The sequence below is a fragment of the Globicephala melas genome, chromosome 12, assembly GCF_963455315.2.
Source record: "Globicephala melas chromosome 12, mGloMel1.2, whole genome shotgun sequence".
Classification (NCBI taxonomy): domain Eukaryota; kingdom Metazoa; phylum Chordata; class Mammalia; order Artiodactyla; family Delphinidae; genus Globicephala; species Globicephala melas.
In genome coordinates, this window is record NC_083325.1 from 29528310 (window position 1) to 29550253 (window position 21944).

At 48.9% G+C, this 21944-nt stretch overlaps 1 protein-coding gene across 22 annotated transcripts in view; it reads right to left on the reverse strand.

Moving 5' to 3' along the window:
- Positions 1–21944, reverse strand: part of DYSF (dysferlin) — a 223677-nt gene that overhangs the window by 171259 nt on the left and 30474 nt on the right. For all 22 annotated transcript variants that reach the window (XM_030877537.2, XM_030877532.2, XM_030877534.2 and 19 more), the window contains exon 4: positions 5940–6045. In XM_030877537.2, the coding sequence (XP_030733397.2) occupies positions 5940–6045 (106 nt within the window). The remainder of the gene's footprint in view (positions 1–5939; positions 6046–21944) is intronic.

Below are 21944 nucleotides of genomic sequence, written 5' to 3' on the forward strand. Positions count from 1 at the left end.
ACCCAGGTAACCCCTGCCCCCACCCCACCCCACCCCACCTCACCCCCGGAGTTTCCTGAGCATCAGGTCCCTCCACACTGAGAGCCCCCCCCACCCCCAACCTCCTGAAGGCTTGGCAACATGCCAGTGGCTCCAGGCCTGTGAACAGACCTCCAAGACAGAGCCAGCTCCACCTTTTACATGGCCATCAAGAAACAACAGGAACCTCCATACTGTTCTCCATAGTGGCTGAACCAATTCACATTCCCACCAGCAGTGCAAGAGTGTTCCCTTTTCTCCACACCCTCTCCAGCATTTATTGTTTCTAGATTTTTTTGATGATGGCCATTCTGACTGGTGTGAGATGATATCTCATTGTAGTTTTGATTTGCATTTCTCTAATGATTAATGATGTTGAGCATTCTTTCATATGTTTGTTGGCAGTCTGTATATCTTCTTTGGAGAAATGTCTATTTAGGTCTTCTGCCCATTTTTGGATTGGGTTGTTTGTTTTCTTGTTATTGAGCTGCATGAGCTGCTTGTAAATTTTGGAGATTAATCCTTTGTCGGTTGCTTCATTTGCAAATATTTTCTCCCATTCTGAGGGTTGTCTTTTGGTCTTGTTTATGGTTTCCTTTGCTGTGCAAAAGCTTTGAAGTTTCATTAGGTCCCATTTGTTTATTTTTGTTTTTATTCCCACTACTGGGCATATACCCTGAGAAAACCATAATTCAAAAAGAGTCATGTACCAAAATGTTCATTGCAGCTCTATTTACAATAGCCCGGAGATGGAAACAACCTAAGTGCCCATCATCGGATGAATGGATAAAAAAGATGTGGCACATATATACAATGGAATATTACTCAGCCATAAAAAGAAACGAAATTGAGCTATTTGTAATGAGGTGGATAGACCTAGAGTCTGTCATACAGAGTGAAGTAAGTCAGAAAGAAAAAGACAAATACCGTATGCTAACACATATATATGGAATTTAAGAAAAAAATGTCATGAAGAACCTAGGGGTAAAGCAGGAATAAAGACGCAGACCTCTTAGAGAACGGACTTGAGGTTATGGGGAGGGGGAAGGGTGAGCTGTGACAGGGCGAGAGAGAGTCATGGGCATATACACACTAACAAACGCAGTAAGGTAGATAGCTAGTGGGAAGCAGCCGCATGGCACAGGGATATTGGCTCGGTGCTTTGTGACAGCCTGGGGGGGTGGGATGGGGAGGGTGGGAGGGAGGGAGACGCAACAGGGAAGACATATGGGAACATATGTTTGTGTATGACTGATTCACTTTGTTGTAAAGCAGAAACTAACACGCCATTGTAGAGCAATTATACCCCAATAAAGATGTTAAAAAAAAAAAGAAAGAAAGAAACAACAGGAACATCCCTGGCAGCTTCTGAGGATCCGAAACCCAGGATCTAGAACAGATCTCGCCAGCAGGGGGCAGGCTCCAGGGTCCACTGCTTCAGGACCAAAGCTGGTTAATACTGGAGGCCTCTAGCTCTACTGAGATCTAAAGGAAAGGGGGCATGTCTGTGGGCCCCACTCAGGGTCAGGACCACTCCCATCCTTACTGGGACATCATATCTCATAGCGTGTCCCCTTCTCCAGACATAACCAGAGCTGAGATTTTCTTTCTGTGGGATGTATGTGAGCTCCATCTCTCCTAGACCATGACTTTGGCCCACAGCCCTCAGTAGGACCCTCTTTAAGGCCCTCCACATCAAGGTGCTCCATCCGACAGCCCTGTCCGTCAGGTCCTCAGCTCCAGCACCACCATGCATAGATCCTATCACAAGGCCACTGCCAGTCAGTCATGTGTCCATCAAACACGCTGCCCTGGAGCAGATAACCTCAGTCACCCATGTTGCCATTCTGTCAACAGTATCACAGAATTCTGCAAGGTCCTGTGTGGCCCCCAGGCTAAGAGGGCCCAGGAAACCAGGACACCAGGACAGGCAGAGACAGAGGACAACCCCATCATATCCTCCTACAGGTTATAGGGCCAAGGTCCCAGGTCCTTCGCCCACCCTGCCATGCTCAGCCCCGTGGCTTGCTGCCTCCTTCCTGGGCCACCGCGCTCCAACACTGAGCTTAGCAGGACCAAACCCTGGACCAGCCCACCCACACTGCCCCCAACGCACTTCATGTGCCCGGGTCTTATTTACCTTGCCCTCAGGCGACACCCAGCAGCCGGCAGAGGGTAAGATGTGGCCCTGAGCTGAGGCAGGGGCTGTCGGCAGCTCTTCAGACCACCTGAAGGAAACTCAGGGGTTCACCAGAGCACTGTGTCCGCTCACCTCGGTGCCTGCTCCCAATACACAGGACCCTCCTGCCTCCCCGACCCACCCCGCCAGTGGGTTTCACGTGTTTTGTCACCCAGCGGGTTTCCCCTCCCGACCCAACTCTGGCATTTAAGGCTGAGGAGATTCCGACATGGTTTTCGTGGTGTATCAGCCACACCCTCATTAGCAAGCTGCTCTCAAACTACATTTGTGAGCATGTTGCCTCTTTCCTCCATGTGTGTCCAGCACCCTCGTGGGCCTGGAGGCTCCCCCAGGACGGGGGTAGCGTTTTCCCCTTCGGGCCAGAGGCGTCTAGATAATTCTGGCATCTTCTCATGGCACACGGCCCAGCACGCCACATCCGAAGGGACTTGGGTGAGAATGCCGAGCGACAGGCAGGTGGAGCCCACGGGCCAGCGTGCAGCAGGCCCCTCCTCTCCTCTCAGTCCCTCTGGGGTTTTCTAAGGATCCCACAAGCCCTGACTTCACTCCCCTCACACCATCAGCAGGTTCCCTTGGCCCTCTGAGGTCATCCGAGCTACAACCAACAGGGGATGCCTGGCAAACTCTGTCCATCGGACTCAGCCCAGAAATCGGCCTCAGTAAATGGCCAGTGAGAATGCACAGCCGCTGACAGGCCTCTCTGTCCCGTCTGAGCAAATCCCCAGCTCTCTGTGCTCCCAGCTGCCGCGCAACCAGCCCCAGGCCCCGGGTGGGGAGCCCCAGTTCAGAGGGCCTTGGGAGCTGCCTGGGGCTGCAGTGTGACTCAGCACAATCACAGGGGCAAGAAGACGGTCCTGGACCCTCTCCACAGGCCAGAGCTACCTCCTGGGCTGCAGGGAAGGAGGCCCCATGCTATATTGTGATTTGTAAGACATATATATTTGGTCACTGAGATGAGCAAAATATATTTTTCATAGATATTTCGTCTTTGTCCCCATTTCCTGGCTCACGGCTTCCAAAACTCTTGGAATTTCTTAAGTGCCAAGAGTGACAAAGGTGGTCTCTTGTTATGTTAATGGAGTGACCTTTGGACCCCACCTAAGGATGGGGCTGGTTGCCAGGAGGACCAACTGTGTGAACAGAGGGTTGTAACTTCAGTCCCACCCCCAACCTCCAGGGATGGAAGAGGGGCTGGTGGTTGAATCAGTCACTGATGGTCAACGATTTAATCAATCATGCTTAAGTCACGAAGCCTCCATAAAAACCCTAAAGGCTGTGTTTCAGAGAGCTTCTGTGCTGGAGAACATGTGGAAACTGGAGAGAGTTGTGCTCCCAGAGAGGGCATGGAAGCTCTGTGCCTCTTCCCCATACCTTGCCTGTGTGTCTCTTCTGTCTGGCTATTCCTGAGTTATACCCTTTTATAATAAACTGGTACAGTGGCACAGTGCTTAAGAATCCCCCTGCCAATGCAGGGGACAAGGGTTCGAGCCCTGGTCCGGGAGGATCCCACATGCCGCAGAGCAGCTAAGCCCGTGCGCCACAACTACTGAGCCCGCGCTCTACAGCCCGTGAGCCACAACTACTGAAGCCCGCGTGCCTAGAGCCCGTGCTCTGCAACAGGAGAGGCCACCGCAGTGAGAAGCCTGCGCACTGCAACCAAGAGTAGCCCCCGCTCGCCGCAACTAGAGAAAGCCCACGTGCAGCAACGAAGACCCAACGCAGCCAAAAATAACAAAATAAATAAATTTTTAAAAATAAATAAACTGGTAATCTAGTAAGTAAAATGTTTCTCTGAGTTCTGTGAGCCACTCTAGCAAATTCATTGAACCTGTGGAGGAGGTTCTGGGAACCTCTGATTTATAGCCAGGTGGTCAGAAGCACAGGTAACAGCCTGGGCTTGCGACTGGTATCTGAAGGGGGGTGGGGGGCAGGACTCAGCATTTAACCTGTAGGATCTGATGCTATGGCCAGGTAGGTAGTGTCAGGATTGAGTTGAATCGCAGCCACCCAGCTGGTGTCTGGAGTATTGCTGGTGGGTGTGGAGAAGCCTCCACGCACACCTTGGAGGTGGGTCCAGGAACCTAATTTACCCCAGCTCCCGGAGCCTGTGCTCAGCTGCCACCCATCACCTTGTGGCTCTCACAGCCCCTTCCTGGAGGGGTGTGTGACAGAGTGGCAAGCACTGGCAGGAAACACCAGCGTCGCAGATGCAGAGAGGGCGAGAGCGAGGAGATGACTGAGTGGCCCAGCCAGGAAGCGAGAAACCCCGGTTGGAGGCACTGGGGGCCCGACCCTCAGCAAAGTAGGCAGCGCTGTCCCTGAGACGCCGTGGAGAAGCACCGCGCAGATCCCCTGACTCAAAATACCTCCTTCCCCAGCTGCCTCGATGCCTGCCACTCCTGCATTCGTGCTCTCCGTCTCAGAGGAGCCAGCTCTGGCCCTCTTCAGGATCCCTAGAAGGGTAGCTCAGCAGTCCCGGAGCCCTTCCTGACTACAGGAAGCATTAGCAGACTGAAGGGCTCCAAGGGAGGACAAAAGCGACTCAAGAGGTGATGGAGACAGGCTCAGCGAACCCTGCACGGAACCAGAATGTTCTACCAGTGAGCACTGTCTGAGAAAGGGATGAATTCTCTGAGAAGTGGCATTTCCCCACCAAGGAAGCATCCCAGCCATCACTGGCCTAAGGCACCTTAGGAGAAAATTCCAGCATCAGAAGGGCAGTGAACCAGGGGTCCATTCAAGTCCCTTCCACGACTGAGAGCTTAGGAGATGTGCCCCCTGATTCGTGTCCCAGGCTGGACGCCGATTCACTGTGTGACTTCAGTCATTCACTCTCTTTCTCCAGCTCCCAGTTCCCAGCAGTGGTTCCATTCAGAGCTCTGCCCAGACCGGCCACTTCCTGACTCACCAAGCCAGCCAAGAGCCCCCAACCTCACACACCCACACACACACACACACACACACACACACGCACACGCACATGCACACACTCCACCGGGCAAGGTAGCCACACTCTGTCTGACAGACTCCCCAGGGCCCCACTGGGAGGAAGTACTTCCAGACTGTTAGTCCCCGCAGTGCATCCTGGGAGGTGGGGCTGACCCAGAGGGAAGGTCAGGAATTCTACTGACCATGAAGTAAGAACCCCGCAGGGTATATTTAGCTCACTAAAAATAACGGGAGGCCAGAGATGAGGGCTGGGAATTGTCTGGGAGGACTGGGAGAGCACTGGGAAGGCTGGCGGAGGAGCAGGAAGGACTATGGAGGAAGGGAAGGGGGTCTGACAGGTCCTGGTGGGCAGGGGAGGGGGGTGCCTGTTCCCCTTCCCTTGTGATCTGTGACCCAGATGACTCAGATATTCCGGATCTGGAGAAGGGGCCTGGATGGTGAGGAAGGGCTACCAGGCAGATGGAGGCTCCGTAACCAAGGCTGCCGAGAAGCTTGGGAAGACCTCGGGTTTCCAGTGAAAAACCAAGCCCGGGAGGTGACCCAGGGGCAGGCTGCTGTGCGGCAAGGCTGACTGGAGCCCTGCAGGTGGGGCCAGGTCCCTCCTCTTCCCCTCCCATCCCTTCCACCCCTGAGCCCCTCCCGGGCACTCCGAGCTCCAGCCAGGGCAGGCCGGGCCTGGTTGCTGGGGGCTGGACTCTGACACCCCACTGGGGTCAGGAGGGCAAAGCCTCAGACAGAAACCGGCCAGATGCAGAGGCCGGTGGACACTTACCCCTGTGGGCTGCTTCTTGCTGTCCAGCAGCGGGGCATTGAAGCTGGCAGACAGACTGGGGGTGGCAAGGACCTCCCGGAGTGGGACGTTGGCCTCCCCCAGGAACCTGAGAGGAGAGAAAAGTAGACTGTAGAAGAGCAGCCTAATGCGCCCAGTTCCTCCCCCGTATGCCCTTCACCACCGCCACCTCACGGATGCCCCACAGACCAACTGATCTGCCTAGAATGCCTAGGACCCCTCAAGGCTCCCCCGGCAGCCCTGCCCCCAGTTACCCCGTCACCATCCCTGGAAGACCAGGCCCCTCTCCCTGCACGAGAAGGACAAGAGACACTTCCCCCAAGGTCAACTTTGACCCCTTCTGCCCCGCCCCCACCCAGAGGCCCAGCCCTGCCACCCCATCTGCCTGGGTTGTTTTGCCCATCAGACCTGAACAGTGCACCAGAGCAGCATCTCCTGAAAGCAGGGGCAGTTTCGCCACCACTGCCTCTGCATTCTCCTCTGCCCCAGCAGCTCTCCTGACCCACAGCTACACAGACCATCTACACTGGTTTCCCAGAGCTCAGCCAGCAACGATGATAAATGAAAAACACACAGACCTTCCTATCTTCAGGGACAGGGAGAAAGGAAAACTGGGGCAGGGGAGGCATGCCCCACTCCCAAGAGACTATCACCCCACACACACCTAAGGCCGCATCTCTGACTGAGGGGAAGAGGCCCATAGATGGATGAGCTCTTAGGAAAGAGAAGGTCACCACCTGATGTTCAGTGAAGGTACCCTTCAAAGAGTGCCAAGGAAAAAGGTTGTGTCCCTAAGCTAAAAAGTGAGCAAACTGCATCCTGCAGCAGCGGCAGGAAACCAGGGCAGCGAGTGGCCTGTGTCAACCAGAACCGTTGCCCAGTGCCTACATCGGACTTGGGTGTGCCTCCTGCACATTACTGTCAGGACACAAACAACGACCAGCCACAGGTGTACTCTCATCATTTGCTTGTTAATTTTTTGTTTTTCCGATGGATAAATAGCACACCTATTATCTGGGACCTTCCTTTTTCTGGTCTCTATAACAACTGATTTGAACATGAGTTTTTATTACTGATGAAATAAAACTTCCATCTTGACCTAATGGGCTGACTATTAAAACTGGCTGCTTACAATGAGGTACCACTTCACATCCATTACTACTATCAGAAAACAGAAAACAACAAATGCTCACGAGGATGTTGAGAAATTGAAACCCTTGCACACCATTGGTTGGAATGGAAAACAGCATGGCGGTTCCTCAAAAAAATTAAATATAGAATTACCAGGACTTCCCTGGTGGCACAGTGGTTAAGAATCTGCCTGCCAATGCAGGGGACGTGGGTTCGATCCCTGGTCCGGGAAGATCCCACATGCTGCGGAGCAACCAACCCCGTGAGCCACAGCTACTGAGCCCACATGCCGCAACTCCTGAGCCCACATGCTGCAACTACTGAAGCCCGTGCCTAGAGCCTGTGCACCGCAACAAAGAGTAGCCCCCACTCACCACAACTAGAGAAAGCCCACGTGCAGTAACAAAGACCCAACACGGCCAAAAATAAATAAAATTAAAAAAAAAAACACTACAAAGCTTTTAATAAATAAATATAGAATTACCATATGATTTGGCAATTCCACTTCTGAGTAAATACCCAAAAGAATTGAAATCAGGGACTCAAGGAGATTTTTTTTTTTTTTTTTTGCGATACGCGGGCCTCTCACTGTTGTGGCCTCTCCCATGGCGGAGCACAGGCTCTGGACGCGCAGGCCCAGTGGCCATGGCTCACAGGCCCAGCTGCTCCACAGCATGTGGGATCTTCTCGGACCGGGTCACAAACCCGTGTCCCCTGCATCGGCAGGCGGACTCTCAACCACTGCGCCACCAGGGAAGCCCCTCAAGGAGATATTTGTACACCCAAGTTCATAACAGCATTATTCACAATTGCCAAAAGGTGTGAGGCAGGAGATAGATGGGCTCCAGGTTAGACATTTTCAGCCAACCTCCTGTTTACACATCCAGATAGAAACAACAACAGGAACAGGGTAAATAGCTGGACTTTGCCTCCGGTGGACACTTTAAGATAACAGTAATCGCAGGGGCAGAGAGGAGCTGAGCCCTGACCAGATAAGAGAAAAAGAGACCACATTTTTCTCATTCTCTAGGTCAAGGAGGCCTTCCCAACTACACATGTGCAGAAAGGCTCCTCAGGGGTCAAAAAGCGAGGGGCACCACCCCATAGTAGGTGATGTCAACCTACGTCTAGGCCTCTTCACTAGAATCCAACTTGGCTCAGAGATGCACACACACACAGAGGAGGACCCTGAGTTAAACCAAATACAGACACAGAGCCGGGCAAAGCAAGATGATTGGCCAGAGGAAACCTGGACGAAATGCCCCATAAAAGTGATTCAAACTACCACGAGGGTGCGACCCTCTCTCTGAGCCTGCCCCTGTGAGTCTATTCACGTTTTTCCTCCTAATAAACACTTTGCTTATTTCAGTACTGTCTGCCTCTTTGTGGAAATTCATTTCTACAAAGCCAACGGGCCAGGGCCTTGTCACTGGACACTGTCCCTGGTGGTCTAGTGGCTAGAATTCGGCGCTCTCACTGCCGCGGCCTGACTTCAATCTCTGGCTGGGGAACCAAAATCCTGCTTCAAGCCGCTGCAGGCCGAGGCCAATACCAAACCTAGATTTAATACCGGGTCTAGTCGCAGTTTCAACCTTTCCCAGAAATGTAATCTTAATAGGCCAGTCTAGAATGTTCTGGTCAAGCACCAGAAAGGTAATCTGTCTTGTGGGGCATCTCTACCCCACTCCCACCCCACCCAGAAGAAGACGAGGCAATCTGCATGATAAACCCTTGCCTGTCTGTTCCCCACCCAAAAAAGTTGATGTCCTGACTTTAAAATAACCCTTCATATTCTTTTGTTAATACCTTCTTGCCCCACCCTCCTTCTGCCTATAATATCTTCCATTTTGCACAACCCCTTGGAGTGCCTTTCTAGTTGCTAGATGGGACGCTGTCAGATTCATAACTCAATGAATAAAAAACCAATTAGATCTTCAAATGTACTTAGTTGAATTTTGTTTTTTAATAGGGCTAAAGGGAGAGATGTTTGCTAATATTCATTCCAGGGTTCTAACACCCCTCATGATGCTAGGAATTTCCTAGAATTTGGACTGGTTTGTGTTATAGTCCTTTGCAGAACAGAGCAGGCTCGTACCATAGCTCACTAAACTGGGCCTCCTGGAGAGTCTCTATCCCAGAGCCAGCGAGGGGAAGGCCCCTGTCACCAGTGTGTTGACTGAAGTGGGCAATGTCAAAAAAACCAGACAGTAGGTGCGGAGAACCCCTGAATCCATGCTGTAAGCAGATGGGGTAGGGGGTCCCCAGAGAAAGAGAACCAGGCATGGCCTCCTTGACATAAGAGAAGCCATTTTTGGCCTAAACCATTTTGTGATCTAATCCTGGCCACAGTCCTTGTCCTTGAATAGATCTCAGTAATAATGATCTTAAGAGAACATAAAGGACAAACTTATCAAGGCAAAAGTAACAATAGCAAAGGTAACAAACCAGTTGTGGAGACGCCCAGTTCTATTTAAATTGCAAAGACTAGCCTAAAGCACTTCTTGAGCTGTTCAGAATTTAAATCCCCCCTCAGGCACTCAACCACCAGATCAGCTGGAATCTAAGAGATGGTGACGTTGACCTTTTCTGACCTTCATGCCTTCAGTCAATTAAAGCTCGGACTCTGCCTACTGCCCAAGCCCCTTCTCGAATATGCATATACCCATAGCTTAAAACTTCCCCAATTTTGCTGTTCCAGGGAGACACTGCTTTGGGAAGGGTCCCCAAATTTCACTTTACTTGCTGCAAGTAATAAATCCTTCCTTCTCCTGGTCTTTGACTTGGTTGTGTCTTTTGGCTCGACACCCACCAAGAGGCAAACCCAGTTTCTGGGTAACAATGCGACACTGTGAAACTGGGGCAGCAGAACGGAGGGACTTGCTTGAGCAGGTTGATGGTGGATCCTGCTCTAGAACCTGTGAAAGGAAAATCAAAATAGAGTCGGGATTGGTAAGAGAGCTCTATAAAATGGAGCTGGGAGGCCATTAATGAAGTGTGACTTATATATGTCTCAGCCTGGATGGAATCTGACCTTTTGACCTGATGAAGTCATCCAGAACACCTGCCCGAAACTCCAGATATTTATCGGACCCTTTCCCTAAAATAACTCAGGAGAGTCTATCTACTTATAGACCCCCTACCCTAAAACAACCTGTGCTTTTTTTTTTTTTTTTGGCTGCGTTGGGTCTTCGTTGCTACACGTGGGCTCTCTCTAGTTAACGGTGAGCGGGGGCTACTCTTCTTTGCGTTGCGCGGGCTTCTCATTGTGGTGGCTTCTCTTGTTGCGGAGCACAGGCTCTAGGTGCATGGACTTCAGTAGTTGTGCCACACGGGCTTCAGTAGTTATGATTCGCAGGCTCTAGGGCGCAGGCTCAGTAGTTGTGGCGCACTGGCTTAGTTGCTCTGCGGCATGTGGGATCTTCCCGGACCAGGGCTCGAACCCGTGTCCCCTGCATTGGCAGGCATATTCTTTTTTTTTTTTTTTTTTTTTTTTGCGGTACGCGGGCCTCTCACTGTTGTGGCCTCTCCCGTTGTGGAGCACAGGCTCCGGACGCACAGGCTCAGCGGCCATGGCTCACGGGCCCAGCCGCTCCGCGGCATGTGGCATCTTCCCGGACCGGGGCATGAACCCGTGTCCCCTGCATCGGTAGGCAGACTCTCAACCACTGCGCCACCAGGGAAGTCCCCAACCTGTGCTTCTTTAAGCACAAATACTTTCAGATCCTATCACAATTCTCGCCAGGCAACTTTTAACAACCTCCAGGCTTTTTGTCTTTAAAAGTCCCTCTTTCTCCCAATACTTTCACAGGTACCCGAATTTGCGTCTCCCGAATTGCAATTCTTAAAATCCCAAATAAACTATTTTCTTATTTGCAGCCTCCTGCATTATTTGTTGGTAGACAGACTTGGCCCCCAGATTCCCAGCGGCAATTCCTGGCAATTCTGAGGCTTCAGCCTGGGGCGGCGGGAGGCAGGGCCGCCAGGGGAGTGGAGGGATGGCAGCCCTGGAGGTGCAGACAGCTAGTTTGCCGGCGAGCCCCCGGTTCCGGACCCTGGAGGCTGCGGCCAGAGCGCGGCGGGTCAGGGCGCAGAGCGGGCCCGGCTCTCCTCCCTCGCCGGCATCCCGCCCGCCCAGGCCCCTATCAGGGAGAATTCCCGGAAGCGGGGCGGGAACAATGGGAGGAAATGCAAGAGGAAGCGCCGGCCCCACCCCTGCCAGCCCAGGCACCTCCGGGCTGGAGGGACCGCGGCCAGCAGGATTGCTTGTTATTTCCTCCCTTAAACGTCTTTCAGGGCCATGAAATGCCCCCACTTGCCAACCCTGCATAGGCCCTGAGGTCAGTCCCTCCGAGGCCCTGAGGTCAGTCCCTCCGAGGGCCTGAGCGGCTTCACAGGCCTCCACTCCGCTAGGAGGTAAGGCTGGAAGCAGGCTGCCTATCCCTAAGCCTAAGGAGCAGGTTGTGGGCTGACGCTCCCGAGTCCGAGAGAGGCAGAGCCCGCCCGGTGTGGGCAGCCCCGCCGAACTGCGGGGAGGAGGAGGGAGGGAGGGAAGGGGGACGGATCTGAGGCTTGACCGCGATCGGAAACCCTGCACTTTTCATTCATTCATTTCACCGAGAAGATGTGTTATTCAGGGGGCTCGGACCTGGGAGGGTCCAGACCCTTGAGGAGACCCATCCCATCCTGAGACCAAGGCTAAGACACAGACCCTAGGGCGCCCCGGCCTTCTGCACATCAGGGATGCTGCACGCTCGGTGGGTACCAACCAGTGGCCCAGTGTGGCAGGCAGGATTCAGTAGCAGTCAAATGAGGCAAGGACGGGCCTGGGGTGGGGGTGGGGGTTCCTGCACGGGCTGCCTGAGAGCGAGCTCTGAGTGTGTGTGGAGCCTGGTGGGCTGGAAGGAAACCCTGTGGGCCTTGACAGCCTACTGATAGAAAAATGCGCTGCCCAGTCTCCCCGGACCTGGTTGTCCCTCTTGGCTGTGCTGTGTTCCCAAGCCACTGGAATGTGAGGGCAAGAGAAGTGTGGGGTCCGAAAGAGCTGCTGCCATCCCAAAGACAGAAAGCCAGGTCAGGAATTAGCATGGGAGAGGGAGTGCAAGGTCAAAGCTGCTTCCATGTTGACAAGGCATACGTCCTTCCTCATGGAAAAAGAGCTGGTTCCCAAATTAATCATCCAGTAGGTTGCTGTCCTGTCAGAAATGCGAGGTGGTGACCTCCAAGTCTAAGCCTTAAGTGGGAGGGTACGAATTAAGGTGGCCAAGTAAGTTGATTTTAACAAAGCACCAAGAAATCTAAACAATTTTATTTTAAAACATCGGGCCATACATGGGAAAAGAATCTAAAAAAGAGTGGATATATGCATATGTATAACTGATTCGCTTTGCTGTACACCTGAAACTAACACAACATTGTAAATTAACTATACTCCAATAAAAATTTTAATAATTAATTAAAAAAGGAAACATCTGGACATTTTACATCACTGTAAGATCAAAACACAAGAGGCAACCCAAATGTCCATCATAGAAGACGGGTAAGTTAAGTATAGACATACAACGGAATAGTATACAGCTATAAAAATTATGGAAATGTTACACTGTAGACTTATAATGTATGGAAAATCTTCAACGTACATTGTTAGGCATATGGATCAATGGAACAGAATAGTGAGCCCAGAAATAAACCCACATAGCTATGGTCAATTAATCTTCGACAAAGGAGGAGAGACTATACAATGGGGAAAAGACAGTCTCTTCAGCAAGTGGTACAGGGAAAGTTGGACAGCCACATGTAAATCAATGAAGTTAGAACACACCCTCTCACCTTACACAAAAATAAACTCAAAGTGGCTTAAAGACTTAAACATAAGACATGACACCATAAAACTACAAGAGATCATGCAAAATTTTCTCTGACATAAACCGTACCAATGTTTTCTTAGGTCAGTCTCCCAAGGCAATAGAAATAAAAACAAAAATAAACAAATGGACCTAATCAAACTCACAAGCTCTTCCACAGCAAAGGAAACCACAAACAAAATGAAAAGACAACCTACAGAATAGGAGAAAATATTTGCAAACGATATGACCAACGAGGTCATTTCCAAAATATACAAACAGCTCATACATCTCAACAACAAAAAAACTAATTGAAAAATGGGCAGAAGACCTAAATAGACATTTCTCCAAAGAGGACATACAAATGGCCAATGGGCACATGAAAAGATGCTCAACATAGCTAATTATTAGAGAAATGCAAATCAAAACTACAATGAGGTACCACCTCACACTGGTCAGAATGGCCATCATTAAAAAGTCTACAAGTAACAAATTCTGGAGAGGGTATGCAGAAAAGAGACCCCTCCTCTACTGTTGGTGGGAATGTAATTTGGTATAGCCACTGTGGAAAACAGTATGGAGGCTCCTCAGAAAACTAAAAATAGAATTACCATATGATCCAGCAATCCCACTCCTGGGCATATATCCAGACAAAACTATATTTCAAAAAGATACATGCATCCCTATGTTCATAGCAGCACTATTCACAATAATCAAGACATGGAAACAACATGGAAACAACAACATGGAAACAACATTCATCAACAGATGAATGGATAGAGAAGATTTGGTACATGTCTACAATGGAATACTACTCAGTCATAAAAAAGAACGACATAATGCCATCTGCAGCCACATGGATGAAACTAGAGATTATCATACTAAGTGAAGTAAGTCAGAAAGAGAAAGACAAATACCATATGATATCACTTACTGCAGGATCTAAACTATGATACAAATGAATCTATCTATGAAACAGAAACAGAATCAGGAACATAGAGAATAGACTGGTGGTTGCCAAGGCAGAGGGGGTTGGGGGAGGGATGGAGTGGGAGGTTGGGGTTAGCAGATGTAAGCTTTTATATATAGAATGGATAAACAACAAGGTCCTACTGTATGGCACAGAGAACTATATTCAATATCCTGTGATAAACCATAATGGAAAAGAATATTGAAAAAAAGAGAATGTATATATGTATAACTGAATCACTTTGCTGTACAGCAGAAATTAACACAACATTGTAAATCAACTATACTTCAATTTTTAAAATATTGATTGTTTTTTTTAAAGATGCATTGTTAAGTAAAAAAACAATGTTCAAAAAAGTGTGTATAATATGCTACCTATTACTTAGAGTGGTCAGATAGATAGAAAGTGTAATGGTGTTTGCCAGAGGCTGGAGGGAGGGGACAATGGGGAGTTATTGTTTAATAGGTATAGAGCTTCAGTTTTACAGAAGAAAAGAGTTACAGGGATGAATGGTAGTGATGGTTATAAAACAATGCAAATGTATTTAATGCCACTAAACTATATACACTTAAAAATGGTTAAGATGGTAATTGTTATGTGTATTTTACCACAATACAAAAAAATCTATTTTAATAAATAAATATACTATCTATTATGTAAAAAAGAGAAAAGTCAGAATTTATACTGGTGATTAACCAATAATATGAGTGATACAGAAGAAACAAAGAACAATGGTTACCTATGGGAGAAAGATGAGAATTGTGCAGCTGGGGGAACAAAGGGAGAACTTCTGCTGCATTTTTTAAAATAGAGTCTGCTTTTATAACTCCTTAAATTTTTTTACTAACTCAAAAATTAAATTTGAAAACAAAGCATAAAAACTCTTTTTAAATTTTATAATTTATTAATTCAACAAATACTTATTTTGCCTATCAGACAAAACACCGAACCTGCCCTCATGGAACTTACATTCTACTAAGAGCTACCTGCCTCCTGACTGAGTGTATATCAGACACTCTACATGTATAGAGTGTCTGATATACACTCAGCGGTTAAACTGACGCTAGCCCTGTGGGGTAGGTACTGGTATTAGTTCAATCCACCTTACAGATGAGGAGATTGGGACTCGGAAAGGCATTTGACTTGTCTGATTTCACACAAATAACAGACAGAGCCAGACTCCAAGAGCCTTGCCTTAGACCCCATCCTGGACCAGTGGCACACCTCAGAGCCCCATGAGCACATCATGCAAGACACAAAAAGACCCTTTGCTTCATCCATGGAAAAGAGAGCCCAGGCTATAAATCTGATCTCGTTCAACCTTTTTAAAAAAATCTAATTCCAAGCTGTATTAATCATGCCTTTTTATTTTCAATATTTTGATGTTTTGATATCTGGGGCTTTGCTCACTTTGGAGGGGCTGCCCCTCCCAGGACTAGTCAATTCCTAGAGATATAAAGGACTCACCTGCAACTGCACCTTTCATATGCAGACCAACCAAGCCAGAGCCCACACCCCCACCCGCTTCTCTATTGAGCACTCACACTCAGCCAACATTCCCCTGCACTGAAAACCCCAGGGCCAGGTACCACATAACTTCACATAGCCCCTGCCCTCCAGAGCCTGCTGAAATTATTCAAACTAGCCAATCCTAAACCCACTTACCCTGCCTTGCCTGTTCTTTTCTGAGGAAACCACAGTAAAGGCTCTTGCCCATGCTTTCCCACCCCTCCCCCTGCCTCCTGACTGACCCTGGTGCTTCCCCACGTGGCCCCCATGGTGCAGCATGCCCCCTCCTCTGAGGAACTGTAACAAACTATCCTTTCAATGGTAATCATCTCCTGATTTGTTGGCTTACCATACCTGAATAATAACAAAACCTACATTTTAAAACACAAGCCTGCTAGTTCTTTGTTGGGGAGATCAGGGGTGAATGGTCATTTTAAAGAGCTCAGTAATCGCACCCTGTAGATGGGCTACACTCTCCTATGAAGAGGAGGTTGTGAGGTCTAGTAGTCTACACTATGCATTTGGAGCTTTCAGAGGGTGGCCTTGAAGTCTGGGCCCTGAGGAGAAGAAGGAAGGGAAGAGTCGAGTGTGAGGAACAGGTCTGGCAACAGGGCAGCTGGCTGAGACCCCAGGAGAAACCAGCTAGTCAGGGAGAGGCAGCCATGCCTGTGGCAGGGATAGCTGAAGGACCTAAGAGAGACGCTCTTCCACTGAAAGTGGCCTCCACACCTGCAGGGGGTGGCAGACCCTCCATCCGTTACCCCAGGCCTTCCCATATGCCATGGTGCCATGAGCTGAAGAATGAACAGGTGAGGCAGCCGAGGTGCAGCAGACCAGGGAAGACAACATCCCCAGGTGCTCGGAGCTGTGTTAGGGAGAAGTTAGATGGGAGAAGTGGGTGCAGCTCACACTGACACTGACCAGTAAGTGAATGTAAGACAAGCCCTCTCCCCAGACACCCGGAAGGAAGGTGGCCCAGGAAGGCTGGCAGGACACAGTTCTTGCCCTGTTTGGTTCATGGGACACCCCAGGTGGCAGACCCTGGGTGTCACACACGCCAACCATGGTCTTCACATGTTGAGTCAGTGCCAACATTTCTAAACTATACCTTTCAACCTATAGCAACACTTTGAAAACATTCTTCCTCTCAACTATCTTCCAAAAATAAATTTTATCGTAGAATGATGAAGAAAAAGAGCTCTCGAGTCATCCTACTTGGGCTGGAACCTCAGCTCTGCCATGCGGCAGCTCTGTGGCTGAGGACAAGTTACGTAACCTTTTTGAGGCCTGTTTTCTCATCTGTAAAGGTCATTTATTCTTTTGACAAATATGTAGTGAGCACCTAATTATTGTAGGTATTGGGGATACTGGTTACACAAAATGGACAACCACCCCTGCACTGTTGGAGCTTCACAGGAATAGTGCACACTATATATATAAGGGTTCTTGTAAAATCCAAGTTCACATTCCTAACACCCCCAACTGTGTCTGGGACACAGACAGTGCTTGGTAAATGTCACCCCACTCACCAGCTTCCTGTCCTCTGCACATACTACCCCACCAGATTGAAGTGAGGGACTCATTAGATCATGACTGTCATAATATATGTGAGAGGTAAGATTTATTTTTGGTCGCTCCTGAGGGTAGAATAGAAATGAGACCCTCAAAATCTCAGGGAGAGAGACTGTGGCTCAACAGAAGGAAGGACTTTCTAACATTATAATCCAGGCCCTGAACAGGCTTCTTCCTGACTCTAGCTCTGTCCTTGAAGGATGGAGGAGACTCCCACAGGTCTTTCAATTCTGGATGGCATACCTGCCAAGGGGGGAGGCTCCAGTGAGAGTGTGGGTGGCCGATGGCCAGTGCAGGCACAGGGTAGGGTCCAGGCATGACAGCAGTGGGGTTAGACAAGCACCATCACTAGGGCCTCCTGCAGGAAAGGCTTACACAGCCCAGACTGGTAAATGTGAAGGGAGTGCTGGCAATGGAAAACCAGTTCCCAGCCTTCATGGTAAAGACTGAATCAGTCAAGCAAGAGTCACCTGTGGCTGCTAAATCTAGGGGGACATTTTGATGAGCAGGGTATTGGCAGGGTCTTAAAGTGTCTCTTAACACACGTCAAGGAGGAAAAAAAGAACAGTAAAGACACAATGGAAAAATCAGACAACACCTTGACGGGTGATTGAAATGAATGTCACCAACGAGGGACACCATGCACCTCCAGATCCTGAGATAAACACAACGCACCTATGACGGATTCCAGCCAGGAGTCAGTAACCGAATCTGATCATGAATATAATCATGAGAAAGACATCAGACAAACCCACAATGAGGAATATTCTATTTTTTTCACTGGGGTATTGTATTATTCAAAAATGTAAATTGTCATAACTGTGGAAATGTCCCAAAGTAAAGGAGGCTATGGAAATATGATGACAAAATTCAATATGGGTATCTATACTGGGGGAAAGGGAGGGGGAAATGCTATAAAAGACATAACTTGGTCAATGGATAGGATCAAAATACAAACAGTAGATTAAAGTAGGCAACCATGTTAAATTTAACTGAAGTTGGTAACTTACTGTGATTATGTAAAAAAAATCCCTGCTCTTTGGAAATATACACAGAAGTATCTAAGGATAAAGGGCCATGATGAGTATAACTTACCCTCAAATGGGAGAGAGAGAAAAAGGGAGGACGGAGGGAGAGGAGAGAGTGAGAGAGAGAGAGAATATTATAAACCAAATGGAATAGAACATTACCAATAAATGAGTCTAAGTAAAGTGTGTGGATGTTCTTTTTGAAACTTTCCTATGAGTTTGAAATTATTTCCCAAAAAAGGCTCTAGAAAGGTCTCCATGTGTCCGTTTCTCATTCTTTATCTTTTAAACTAAGAAAAAGACAAGTCAACTAAAAATATATGTATTACAACTCAAACCCATTCATCGCTGACTCAGCCGCACCTTCCTCATTAGATTCAGTGAGTCAGCACAACAGGAAAATCAGATAGCCCCTGACCTGGCAGGACACACACACACACACACACACACACTCAGGGGAAGTTTAAGGACACCGGTGAGGAGACACCATGAGCTGCGGCCCCTTCAGCCATGCATGCCTGGCCGTGAGGGGCAGGAAATGAGAACAGCCGGACATAACACACACACACACAAACCCCAGCCCGCCTGGCCTCTGGCAGACTTCCTGCCAGTATCTGATCCTCCAGGGGCTGCCCAAGGGTAACTCTAAATAGTTTTCCACTTCAATCCAGAGAAAGAAAAACAATTCCGAAACACAGGGATGTCCTGGATAGAATCCAGGACAAAATATAGTTATAAAAATCCTTGGAAAATAAGGATATGGTCAATGCTTCCGAGGATGCTGAGAACAATGGGATGGTGAACTGTAAGTATTCCTGCCTCAAAAGTGCCTCCCAAGGATTCCGGAGGCTTGCTCACTGGCTTGCTGAAGCCTGGAGGCTGAACATAGGCCTACTTTCCCCAACTTCTAACAACAGCAAACTGCCTCTCTGCCTTTTTAAATGTCTATGTGCACAGGCATACAAATACCCAAAGGTGAACATCCATTCCTGTGTAAGAATGACACCAGGACAAAGCAACCAATAGACGACAAGCAGAGAGAAAATACCATCCACACTTAAAACAGACCGAGGGTCAATATTCCTAACAAGATCCCAAACGTACAAACTACCATGAATTAGTTAGAATAAAACAAGCACCTCAAAGTATTAAGATAGGCAACTGACAGAAGAAGAAATACAAATGGGCAATAAACACATGGAAAGATGCTCAACTTTACAAGCAATTAAGGAAACACAAATTATAAGATACCTATTTTCCCCCATGGCACTAGCAAAAATAAAACATTGACGGGCACTTTTTTTACACTGTCGGTAGACGTAACTCAGGACACCTTTTCTGAAAAGCAATTTGGCAGAATTGATGAAAATGTTATCCCATTTCTAAGGACCTATCCTAAAGGAAAAATAGTATAAGAACATAAAAACGTTTGGATAAAGATGTTCAGTGGCAGGCCAGGAAAGAAACTAGAAAGAAACTAAATACCAGTCAATACGGTTACAGTGGGGTAAATTATGGTGCACTCACACCGTGGAATACAACACAACTACTGAAAATGGGGTTGACCGATATCCACTGACCTGGGAAAACGGTTAGTGATAAAATGACAAAAAGCTACATGGGGACCAATATACATGGCGTGACTCATTTTTGTGTAAGTAAATGAATACACTTGTATATAAACAGATGCTTGCAGATACTTAGGGAAAGTTGAGGAAGCTATATACGGTCAACAGTGGACACCACTGGAGGGAAGGGAAGGAGCGGATTGGAGAACATGCATTTTTTCCTTTATAAACTTTTAAAAATGGAGCTTACTGACTTACGCTTATTATTTTACTTTATTTTTTTTGGCTGTGCCACGTGGCATGCGGGATCTTAGTTCCCCAACCAGGGATCGAACCCATGGCCCCTGCAGTGGAAGCACAGAGTCTTAACCAATGGACCACCAGGGAAATCCTGGTGCTTACTTCTGCTTATAAAAATATTTATAATTTTTATACTCTTGTGGGGGGTTTTTTCAAATAAAAAAGAATGTGTTCATATTCAGGTACAGCACGTGTCCAGACGGGGCATGCACTTGCTGTAATGTTCACATACTGGTGTGGTTTCTGTATGTGCATCTGTGTGGATCCTGCTACAACCAACAGTCCCCATGTACCGGACACCTTCAATGTGCCAAGCACAGGGTAGGCGTTCGACGCGTACGCATTATACAACAACTCTGCACTGTAGGTACTGTGATTGCCTTTCAGAAAGGTCCAGGTCAAGGCAGTGCCAGGATGAGACCCACTGCTGAAAGTGGGGCTCCCAAGAGTAGCCTTTGACCTTCACTCTCATGCCAGCCACCACCACTGCCCTGCTCAGCTATGTAGACAACCTGGGGGGCCAAGACCCCCTGCCCCTGCCAGGATGGAACCCCTTGACCACATCAACTCATTCCAGGTGTGAGTCAAAGGCATCCACTGGCCAGATCTGCGCCCCGACCTTCCTTACATTCTTGCACGTGACAGACTCACATTCAGCTCCTTCCTAGCAACCCCTGCTTTCCCTCAGTAGATTAAGCTCGTTGTCCCCGGAGACACCAGGACAACCCCTACCTCCACCCTAGGGGCACCAAGACCTACTCCAGGGTCAGCAACAGCCCTACAGGAGATGGTCACCTACGTCAGGAAGACCCGCCGTTCCCAAAACATCTCCTCACAGCCTATCGCGGTGCCGAAAGGCTCACCGTTAGCGCTTTCATTTTTGGTCTAAGCGGAGTCTGGGAAATAAAGCACCATCGCCTACATTCCTAAGAGAAGGAGCAAAACGTTAAACCACAGGCTGCCACCAACACTTCAGTATGAATGAGTGAGTCCGTTTTCAAACCACAGCTGGCTGAGAGCAGGCTTTGATGGGAAAGGGCTGGGGTCAGTGGGACTCAAGCAACTGGGGCAGCTGGAGGGCAGCACAGGGGAGCTACGGAAAAGGGGATGTGCCGAAGGGAACTGCCATTTAGGGAGCAGTCCTCTGTGGCAGGTCCCTGAGATGTGCTTTTGCACTTGATTTAATACTCCCTAAGCAGGAGGAAACAGGCTCAGGGAGCTGAGCTGAGGACCTGCCCAAGGCCACAGGGCTGTTGAGTCTGGACCCTAGCTCTTCCCAAAGTCCATATTCATTCCAGCTCATTCCGTGACCAGCTCACGGGGCCGACGTCGGGGTGAGAGGAGGAGCAGCTGAGGAGGAAGGACACGGAGCAGCGGTGCCCAGGAAGGTACCCAAGCTGCCTCCGGGGCCCCCGTCAGTGGCCGGCACCATACTGACAACCCAGATCGCAGGGCAGGTGAAGGCAGGCAAGGCTCTGTGTGCGGCTGAGAGAGCCCTCAAGGCCCCACTTTATAGAGTCACCGGGTTGCTGAAAGGTTGGAAGTGAATCACACTCTTCTGAAGAAAATGCTATTGTGAGAGCCTAAGGGAACGCTTCTTTAAAGGCAGTAGTGTGCCTTCTAGCCGATTCTTGGTGTGAATCTGGGTCTCCTTCTGTACTTCTTGATTGAAGCGGGGGCGGGGGGACAGCCACCCTGGAATAGAGTTGCCAGATCAAGTACAGGATTCCCTGCTAAGTTTACCTTTCAGATAAACACTTGGTAATCTCTTAATGTAAGTATGTCTCATGCAACATTTGGGACATTCAAACTAACTGAGTGTCCTGTATGTTTCTCTATTGAATCTGGCCACCCTATCCTGGGCCTGGTGGTCAAGGTGAGTATCATTTTAACCCTGGTGGTTTTTTTGCTTCGTTTTTTGGGGGTTTTTTTGGCTGGGCCGTTAGGCTTGTAGGATCTTAGTTCCCCGACCTGGGATCAAACCGGGCCCTCGGCAGTGAAAGCGCAGAGTCCTAACCACTGGATGGCCAGGGAATTCCGTAACCCTAGTGTTTTGACAGATGGACATT